General features: G+C 35.8%; 1 protein-coding gene across 1 annotated transcript in view; it reads left to right on the top strand.

Moving 5' to 3' along the window:
• The window catches only part of TBC1D32 (TBC1 domain family member 32), a 350,348-nt gene extending 342,697 nt beyond the window's left edge, over positions 1 to 7,651 (top strand). Inside the window, exon 33 of the mRNA XM_042782292.1 lies at positions 7,532 to 7,651. Coding sequence (XP_042638226.1) covers positions 7,532 to 7,651 — 120 coding nt within the window. The remainder of the gene's footprint in view (positions 1 to 7,531) is intronic.
• The last annotated feature ends 3,549 nt before the right edge of the window (positions 7,652 to 11,200 follow it).

The following is an 11,200-nucleotide window of genomic DNA, read 5'->3' as shown; positions in this document are numbered from 1 at the left end:
AGTTGTCTTGACTTCCCTACCATCTAGAAGTTCTGTAATGACACAGTTTTTTCCCTCTTTTTGGTTTGTAGTTGTCCTCATTTGTCAATTGGTGTCTCTGGTTCGCTGTTTACAATCTTGTAGGCTTATTTAATTTACTTTGGATACTGCCATAGCTGGGTTGGTTTCTGGGTTATATTATCATGTGTGTTAATGGTCAGTTGTTGTTTGCTATTGTTGCTTCTCTGTCCATAGGTCTCCCTTTAGCATCTCTTGTAAGGTTGGTCTGCTTTTAACAAATTCCCTTAATTTCTGCTTATCTGGAAATATCCTAATTTCACCATCATATTTGAGGGAACAGTTTGCTGGGTACATAATTCATGGTTGAAAATTTTTCTCTTTCAGTATTTTATATATACCATTGTCTTCTTGCCTGTATGGTTTCTGTTGAGAAATCTGAGCTTAGTCTTATTTGTTGCCCCTTGTAGATAACTTTTCATTTTTCCCAAGCTGCTCTCTTGATTCTTTCTTTGTCTTTGGTTTTGGTGAGTTTGATGATGATCTGTCTGGGTGATTTTCTTTTGGGGTCTGTCCTGTTTGGGGTTCGTTGGACTTCCTGAATGGATATATTCTCATCTTTCATCATACAAGGAAAATTCTCTTCCAACAAATCTTCAACAATATTCTCTGTGGTTTTATTTGTCTCTTCCTGTTCTGGAATTCCAATGATATGTAGGTTATTCCTTTTGTTGGTATCCCACATGAACCTTAGGCTTTCTTCATTTTGTTTTGATCTTTTTTCTGATTGATCCCTTTCCAAAGAAGTGTTTAGGTATTGTCTTCAGTCTTCCTAATTCTGTCTTCTATTGATTGAATTCTGCTCCTTTGCCCATTCAATGTGTTATCTCTTTCTGAAAGTTTAGTATTAATCTTCTGGATTTCTGTGTGTAGATTTTGTATCATTTCTAATTTTTCATTTATTTTGTCAGTTTGTTCTTATATTGTCTTTTGAAATTGCTCTAGGGTTTTCTCTGTGTTTTCCTTCATCTGTCTCTCAATTCATTGAAGATAATCTAAATATAGTTCTTTTGAATTCCTTATCAGGGAGTTCCAATGCTGTGTATTCCTCAGGGATGTGTTTTGGATCTGTATCCTTCTCCCTTATTTCTACCACTTTATCTTGCTTCTTTGTGTGGACTGTGATGCTCTGTTGTCTCCGAAGCATTGTAACATTTTGTGTTTATTTAATTGGTGATTATATGTTGGAGTGACTTGCCATGATTTTCGTTTTCTTTGTATGTTATCTATGCAAGTGGAGTATTGTGCTGTGCTCCTCTGTTCACTAGTTGACAGCACTTATACACTCACCACCTGTCTCCTGTTTTCAGGCTCTGTATATCCCTGCCAACCTTGGCAAACAGAGCCTATTCTTAGGTCCCTGGAATCCAAATGAGAATGCTGTCACTTTAAAATCCAAAATGGTTGCCACTTTTAAAGATTCATGATGGCTGTGCCCTTGATCACTTTAAATATCCAAAATGGCCACCACTTGTAAACATTCAAAATGGCTGCACCCTTGGTCACTTTAAATATCCAAAATTGCTGCTGTGTGTAAACAATCAAAATGGCTGCACCCTCCGGACAGCGGAAAGTCAACAGCTCAGTTTGCCTCTCTCCTTTCTGTTTCCCTTCCTAGTCATAGGCCACCAGCAGTCGTCTCTTCAGCTCTTGCTGACCAGGGCTGATCTTTAGGTCAATTCTCAGGTCCCAACACCACGTGGAAATATTCAGGCTCTTGGTCCCATCAGAGTAGCTGACAGTCTGCAGCTTTGTACTCACTGTTTTTGTTCAGGTTTTTCCACTAGTTGGTGCCTAATCCACTTCTGTATAGTTCCTTTCAAAGCTCAGGGCTCCAGGATTATCTTCTGTATCTCTGTCAATTGGTTTTTCTTTTCTTTGTTGAAGAGGATCTCTGTCACTTGTCTACCTATTCCTCTATCTTACCAGAAGTCAAGTTTAGGGGATATTGAGTCCAGGAATTTGTAATTTTACCCAATACCCTAGAAGGAAATATTGTAAGAAAAATTGCTTTTAGTTTGTGTTTCTACCTTTTTGGCTAGGAAAAATGTCTTTTTTCATGTGATTGGTCAGGCACAATAAAAGATCATCTGTAACAACAGTACAAAACAGAACTGTATTCATAAAACCCTTTCTTCTTCAAGTGAGTTTTACATATGCTTTATGTCTCTCATGTAAGATTTGACATGAAAGAAAATCCTTTGTTAATAGTCTTCAGTATATGGTAAGTTCTACATCTTGTGATATTTTTTAAAAAAATTATATCTCCTGGTGGTCATTAAAGGAGCTCTGGTGGCATAGTGCTTAAGGCATTGACTGATAACCAGAAGGCTGGCAGTTCAAACCCACCAGCCACTCCTTGCAAGGAAGACTAGGCAATCTACTTCCGTAGAGATACTGCCTCAGAAACCCATGGAGGGGTCACTATGAGTTGAAGTCAACTTGACGGCAGTGAGGTTTTTTTTGGGGGGTGGTCATTAATAAAAATCAGCTCCATTCCAATTTAACCCACCAAAGCGACATATCTTATTGTTTCCTCCATAATATTTTTTTAAGGACATGGTTCATTTGAAAAAGTCATCACCTTGAAAATTCATTATTAATAAAATACTTGGGAAAGAGTGCATCAGGCTGTCCCTAAATCTGATGTTACTTGTTAGGCATGACATGCTAGCACTGTCTGTCTTTTTGTGTCTTGCATGTATTTACCCCCTAAATGACCTTACTTTGAATTCAAAATCCAAGCCTAGGGTCTTTGCAGCAGCAGCAGCTCTGAAAACAAATGCTGGACTTTAATGTCTGTGTATTTTGGGAAATTTCAACTTTTAATTTAATACAAAACTTTTGAAAGTGTAAGTATGGCTTACTTTTCATAATAGGTACATTCCTGATAATTTGAAAGAGAGCACAATAATATAATTTTAGTTCGGTGGTTCCCTTATATTCTTGGTAAAGGGTGAAAGAGCAGGGACTGGAGTCAGTAATCCCCAATGGACCCTTCCAGAAGTAACATTACATATCTGCAGCACAGCAAAAAAAAATTAGCCCAACCCTTTCAGAAACCGTCAGTAGTAAATTATATGTTTTTCTCATTGCTATTATGATGACCATTAATACCCTAACTTCTTTTTTGTATGCCAGGCTGTTTTACAGCTATTTCCTACTTTCATTGAGTTATTCAACTATTTATTAAAAAAAATTGGATCCCAGGCACTGTTGTACACATATGGCAGGCTATGTCCCTGTCCACATTGAGGTAGATAATAAGTGATTAAATATATTAGTATTTCATATATTCATACGTCTTATGATAAAGGAATCAAGCATGGTAAAGGGATAGAGAGTGAATCAGAGTTGTGATTTAGATAAAGAGGACAGACAAGGCTACTCTAAGGGGGTAAACTGAGACCTGAATGAAGCAAAGGAACAGCCATGCTAAGAATTCTAGGCAGAAGCCTCTTAAGTAGGAAGAAAAGTATGTTCAAAAGCTCAGAAGTGGGAAGAAACTTGGCCTGCTGAGTATCATGAAGACCAGAGTGACCCAAACAAGCTGTGGGAGTAAAAGAAATAAGAGATGAAGCAGGGAGAAGATAATAGGAGGCCTTTGTAGTCTGTGGTAAGAAGTCCAGATTTTAGAATAATATATATAGCAACCCATGGGGTTGCATCCTGTTCTTTTGTTATATCAATTTGTTTTTCATTGACTAGTCTGGTTACCCTGTTTTTCATATGACCCTAAATTTAGTGGATCTTCTATTGAAATGCTCTTGATAAAATTTTAAGAGGGAAAAAAAAGAGAGGGGAGGGATCTGGAAGGGCGGGTAGAAGATTTGCAAGACAGCTGCTTTCTACATGGCTTCATATGAGCACAGTGCTTTGCTCTTGTGCTAGACAAGAAGGAAAGGTATCATAAATACCCTGATACTGGCACAGTGAAAAGATGGACTAATCCTGGGACCCTGGTGACAGTGCTGAGCTACAGAGCCAAACTGGGAATCACCTACCTTGAGACTGCCTGAGTGAAAACTAATCAGTGTTTGCATTATTTAAGCCACCATTTTAGTATTTGTGGTTGAACATATCTTAACTGATCCTCTGCCTTATGAAGCAATTACTGTTATTTATTCCCATGTAAAATGGGATCATGTTGTTACTTTATATAATTATATATATTTATATAGGGTGAAATATACTTAGATCTATAAATGAAATTCTACTGAAGCAGTATTCTGAGGAAATGGTCTGTCAGAACTTGAATGTTTAAGTTGGCAGTCTAACTGGTCATAATAACAAGTAAAAGTTACTCACTAAAAAGGCCATTAGAGAACATTTAGGATAAGATGAAAAAAGTTCTCCACTTTGCAGCCAGAAGTGAAATTCAAATATTTTGAAATTTTACCCAGAGTTGAAATTGCCTGCAAATTTTAAATAATGAAGTACTTCATTTATAAACACATTTTAAAATATCTGTTTAATATTTTCTTTACAAGGCCTTACAACCTATTTTATAGACGCCTCTTCAATATACTTATCAGGTATTTTCCTTTTATTTAAAATATTAATATCCAAAATGGAAGCCATATTTAAAACATACATTCTAAGGAAAAAATATATTTAAACCAAGTAAAATCCATGACTGTCCCTAGGTAGTGTTTATTTTTAAATTGAAGTGGAATAATAATTAAAAGATGTTAAAATACGTTTTAGTTGTTTTGCCCAGAAAAGAATTAAAACTATTGTTCAAATGCTGTCATCTTCTATTATAACTCACATTTAATGAATAATAAGCACTCTTAAAATTCATGAATATGTACTGAAACAGTTTTTCTGACATTGGGTCTTTATTCTCTGGTTAGAATAACACATTGCTATAAATCCTCTCCAACTTAGTTATAATTTTAGTGAAGAGATGATCAAAGCCAATCACACATAATTTAAATGAAGGAAATGGATAAATTCATAATAGTTCCATGATTTCAATAATAACTGTAAAGTGAATCCTTGGTCAGTAAAATAGGTCTTACTTCAATTCTACTTTTTCCCCAAAAGTAAAAATGAAGTGTTTTTGATAGGACAGAATTCATGATAATCTGGTATTTGTGCCATCCATAAGATGAATGTCTTCTCTTTGATTCAGTTTACTTATACATAAAATTGGGGACATGATATAAATCCCAACTATAAACATTTTAAAGTAAGGACTTTGTCTCATTCATCTGAGTTTCTTCAGCACATAACACCAGGAACCTTACATGTAACAAGAGAATGAATGAATGAATGAACGAATGAATGGATGAAATAATGTCAATTAGTCTGAAATTAAGGGTAGAACATGAATTTTATGTTGGAAGGTATGAGGTCTATCTGTAATGGTATAATTTTTCGCATAAAACTTAATGTTCTTTGCTTTCTTCAGCTATAATATCAGCCTTATAGAACATATTTTTTAATGTTATGAATTGAATTGTGTCCCCTCCAAAAAAAAAGATACGATGAAGTCCTAAGTCATGGTACCCATGAAGGTGACCCTTTTGGGAAGTAAGGTTTTTCTTTTGATGTGCTAATGAGGTCATCCAGGGATAGGGTGGACCTAAAACTAATCCCTACTGAGTTATGTCTTTTGGAGAGAGCAAAATAGACACAGAGGCACACATGGGGAGGAGCCTGTGTGAGAATCTGTATATAAGCTAAGGAATGCCTATAACTACTGACAAGGAAGGACCCTGCTTTAGAGCTGGTACCCTCATTTCAACTTCTAGTCTCCAAAATTGTGAGACAATGAATATTTGTTCTTTAAAGGCATCCACTTGTATTTTTGTTACAGCATTACTAGGAAACCAAGGGAGGCCCTGGGTGGTACAAATGGTTAACACACTAAGCTGCTAATAAAGGTTGGGGGGCCAGGTCCACCCAGAGGCACCTTGAAAGAAAGACCCCATGATCTACTTCTGGAAAATCAGCCGCTGCAAACCCTGTGGAACACAGCTCAGTTCCAGCACACGAGGTCGCTGTGAATCAGAGTGGACTCGGTGGTAGCTGCAAGAAACCAAGGCACATACCAACTAACCTTTCCCCTGAATTACCCAGGTTGTAGGTAATGGATGGCAACACACGTAGAAAGCATTCACCTATCATTTGTAAGCTGTGAACTATTACCCATGAGTGATCAGGGACACTGAGGTTATTTTAAACATCTGTTCTTATAGAAAGTTATATACTGTTTTTCTAGTTCATTGTTGCCACTCATTCTATAACTTGATTATCTCTAACACAATATGTGTTACATGATATGTATTGTCCTTTATTCTTTTGGTTTGCTTTTGTTTTTTGTTAGTAAATTGTTGCCTTTAAACTATAAACTCCGGAAAGGCATGAATTGTCCAAATGTTTGTTTGTTACTTGTAATCTCCCAAATTCCTAAGATAACAAATACTTACTACATTTAATCAAGCATGATTTTCCTTCTGGAAAACTTTTTTTTTTTTTTTTTTAACCTTGAAGCTAGGTATTGGGGATCTGAAAGGAATAGTCATAATATTCTGTAAAAGCCTCTAAAATTCGAAATGAATGTTCCTACTGTTTTTATGCTCCAGTGCTTCATGTGGGAACATACCCACAGCCATCAAGTTGATTCCAGCTCATAGTGACCCTGTAGGACAGTAGAACTGCCTCATTGGGTTTCCAATGCTGCTGTCTTTATGAAAGCAGGTTGGCTCATCTTTCTCCTGAGGAGCAGTTGTTTGGTTCAAACTGTCAACCTTTCAGTTAACACCCCAACATTTACCCATTTAACGACTGCACCACTAGGGCTCCTTTCATTTGGGACAGTAACCATTAAATTCCAAATTAGTATAGACATGCATTGTACCAACATTATGAATTTCAGATGGTTGGAGTTTTATGAATAATAAAGAATAGATATTTCTTGCAATGTTACAGCATCTTCTGATGGATAAGCTTTAGGATATTTACTAATTACAAATGTGAACAATCATTTTATTATTGTATCTTAACACATTGGGAAGATTTCATTTCCTAAGGGTTTTCCTTTTGGGTGAGTGTAAAGTATTTTGGTTTTGAAATTAATTAGACAGCCTTGTTTCATGGGAACATAGTTTCTTCCCACTATATACATCAAACTCTGAAAACTCAAACTCGCTGCCATTGAGTCAGTTCCGACTAATCCAACCCCCATTGGGTTTCCAAGGCTGTAAATATTTACAGAAGCTGACTTCCTCATCTTCTGTGGAGTGGATGTGGATTTGAACTACCAACCTTTTGACTAGCAGCCAAGTGCTTTAATCATTATATTACTAGAGCTCCTTCACTACTATATGCGTACAGCCCACTAAATAAATAACAAACATTTACTATCAACATACCCTCATCTATAACTGAACAAAAAAAAAGGTCTATCAACTGCTTCAAATTCATTAACTTGGAATTACAGCAAATGAACTTTTTATTTTGGCAGGAAGAAGCACTGCATGGGTTTCGAGTGAGTAATTACTTTGAATACATGGAAATTTTGGAGCAAAACTACAGACCAGTGCTGCTGAGAGACATGCGGAACGTTAGAGTGCCAAGCACATAGATGGGGAATACAGTTTAATTTTGTTTTATGTGTTTTTAAAAGAAACAAGGGAATTTGATTGTTTTCTGTCTGTATCTATAAAAAATGTATGCTTTGTGAAGGCACATATTGTAAAATCAATTCTGAGAGTTTTTAATATAATATTTTTAAGTAGACATTAGCTCAATTTCTGACAGAGTGAATTCATGTTTTTGAGTTTGTTGTTTTGTAAGGTGGCTTTAGAATCCATCATTGCTTACCTCTACTGTAGCCCTTACTGATGGTTAAGAGCTGCTCCCAACCTACATCTCCTTTTTCACCAGATGATTATAATACATTTTTTAGCAAGTTTGGAAAGAAGAAGCAGTGTTCTAAATGATTGTTTTGTTAGCCAGGGAGAGTCCATAAAGACAATGAAAAGACATACTTGTTTTCTCCATTCTTTGTGTCTACATGTAAAGGAAAATCGACAGAACCACAACAGCTTCTTTTACATGTTGAGGAATAAATGATGCTTATCATGGCAAGTGGTGGAAATACTGTTTGCAGACATAATTGTTTTCTACAGTTTGTTTCTGATACTTACATCAATTTATAATTTTTCATTTGAAATGTTGTCTCTGCATGGTTCATTTAAAAGATAGATTGGTTATTCCACAACAATAAGCATTCTACAGTCATTTGTTTTGTGTTTTCTTTAGTTATAGATTTGTTGTACTGAACTTGAAAGCATTAATGACAAAAAATTTCTAATTTTTAAAAAATCACTATTGCTGTTTTATTTGAATAGAAGTCTTTGCTCCAGTAAGATTAATACATTATACATTGTGTGAGATTTTTTCTTATAACTGTCACATTTAATATCTGAAAAATAATAGACAAATACATATGTTAACTTTTTAGTCAGCAATTCAATTCACCAAGATTTTTAATTATAGATAGAAGTTGTTTTGTATTTCTTGCTATATCCAAGTGTAAATGAACCATTAAACCATTCTGTAGCTAACCCTACTTTACTCATTTGTAACCAAAATTGACTGTTCCACAAACCTCTTTTCCTTTTAGCATGATGAAACAACTGGTACAGTTTTCAATTTTGTGATATTTAGGATATTGCAATACCAACCTTCCAAAATGAGGTTTTATGCTGTAAATGCCAACAATAACTTCTCAGTAATGCACCATTGAAAAAGAGGAGAAAAGAAAATTGAGTAAGTTAATTTGATGTACTGTATGTACATGTTAGCTCTAGATGACGTGAGTTAAGTAAGAGAGTCCTAGATGACCCAAAACCTCCAGCTTTGTCGACCCTCAAACTTAATTTTGAAAAGCTGTTCCACGGAACCTGTGATATATATTTATTGTTCCATTTCTTGCTATTCTCTACCTGAGTTATTGTGACTCATCCTAAAAATCTTACAACACTTTATTCCTTTTTAAAAGCTCTTACACAAAATTGGAAATAAAAAGTGGAGAAGGAGGAACTATATATTAATTTTAGAATAGTCAATGCTGATTTTGATTGGAAGCTCAGGTAAGATATAGATTATAGCAGTTCCACTTCAGGAAGGTAACTTCAGCTAGAGCCAGAGACTTGCTTTCATTTTCATTTGAGAAATAAGCTCTATCTTTTGAACAATGACTTAGCAATTTATTTGGCGAAAGAAAATGTAAGATATGGTAGTTTGTGTAGCTACCATTATGAATTATTTTTGTACTTTTTATTTTAAAAATACACTTTAGAACATAAATAAATACAGTGCTGTCTTGTCCTTTAGTTTTTTTTGTTTGCTTTTTTTTTTTTTTTTTTTAAAGTATAAGTCCTTAGGACATAATTTGTTAAGGGGTACTTCGTATGTTTTATGGAATTAAGTTATAAACTATATTTTATGATACTGTGTAAACAAATTTGTGAAAATTTTAAGTACTCATATAAAACTGAGTATCTGCTTTTGAAACTTAATTTTTGGAGTTATGCTTCTTCATGATATAAGGTATCTAAAGTATCTGTGAAGGTTGAGTAAGTCTCAGAAATTTATCAAGAATTCCTAACAAGATTCCACCTAAATTTATGATTATTAAATTATAGTCTGTCCCAGTTTGATTTTCCAATTCCCAGATGTTAAATAAATTTGTATGGCTATTCATTCAACAATTATGTTTTTTGCCTGAAGCAATTTTTAAATCTTGAACCAAAACTATCCCATGAAATCATTTTCTAACTAAACAATTGAGCTCAATTAATGAAGAATGTTTGCTTGAACACTGCACTCTTTTTAAGAATTATCTGTATGACATCGAATTAACAGTAGTAACTCAAAAAGCACAGACGATAACTTCAAGGGTCAGGAGCCTAAGTTAAAGGGTGAACAATATGGGTAAAGACGGTGAGAATGATGATACAATGTGAAGTATATAACCTTCGTCATCTAAAAACTAGACCAGATTATGTTTTGTTCACTAAGGAAACAAAACTTCTGTGACCAAGCTACTGTTTTTCCTACACCTTCTGTCTTCTGCTTTTGTGTGTTACCTGTCAGTGTTTTCCCCCACAGTTGTTCTGTTCTGGCCATCTTCTTTCACTTCTCCAGTCTCTTGTCTTGGGTCATCTCATTCACTGCCAAGGTTCAATGAACATTCGTTCCTATGCTGATTTCTCCCAAAATTGAGTGAAACAGAAGAACTTCTTCCATTCTTGTCTTGCTGGAAGATAAGATATCTCTATAACTAAAAGGAAGCAAGGCACTCTGGTGGCTCAATGGTTAAGTTCTTGGCTGCCAGCCCTGAGGTTTGAACCCACCAGCCGCTCTGTGGTACAAAGATGTGGCAGTCTGCTCCCTTTAAGATAACACCCTTGGAAAACCTTTGGGAACAATTCTACTCAGTTCTGTAACATCTCTCTGAGTCAGAATCAACTCTAAAGCACCCAACATAATGTTACTGGGAAGATTAAAAGGAGGGGAAAGTTAGAAAAATAGTAAAAAGTAAGTGAACACTTGTCCTCCATCTTTCCCTAGATAATTCAGTAGGAAAGATTTGAGGCAGAGATCCTGTGTGGAAAGGGAGAAGGGTGGGGAGACGAGAAATTGTATCTGTGAATGATTCTGCCATTCCAAACAGGAAATTCTCACTGATTCTAACTTTGGTGTCTTTCCTATGTGACCCTTTATATTCCTGTAGTCCCTACACTGGTGCTAGTTAATTCCCTTGTTCTGTTTTATTTTCTTCCACACTGTTTTGGTTACCTCTGTCTGCTCTAACAGAAAATATACCAAAAATGAGATGGCCGTAACAAACAACAGTTTATTCTCTTACAGTTCGGAGGCTAGAAGTCCGAGTTCAAAGTGCCAGACTCTAGGGGCTGGGTGAAAGCCCCCCGACCTTGGGCTTCAGCTCTGCCTCTCGCTCCTGGCCACTGAAGCTGGAGCCATCTCTTCACTCAGGCAAGAGATGTCTGCTGAGGCTAACAAGCCCAAAGTCAACAAAATGGCACAGTCCAATGTTACCAATCAGAAGGAAGGTTGGGCAATTCTACTTCCATAGTGATACTGCCTCGGAAACCCAAGGAGG

Source organism: Orycteropus afer, unplaced genomic scaffold, assembly GCF_000298275.1.
Source record: "Orycteropus afer afer isolate SDZICR_OR568_19922 unplaced genomic scaffold, OryAfe1.0 scaffold00286, whole genome shotgun sequence".
Lineage (NCBI taxonomy): Eukaryota > Metazoa > Chordata > Mammalia > Tubulidentata > Orycteropodidae > Orycteropus > Orycteropus afer.
The sequence above is the reverse complement of the archived record's forward strand: the minus strand, read 5'-3'. Positions and strand labels throughout refer to the sequence as shown.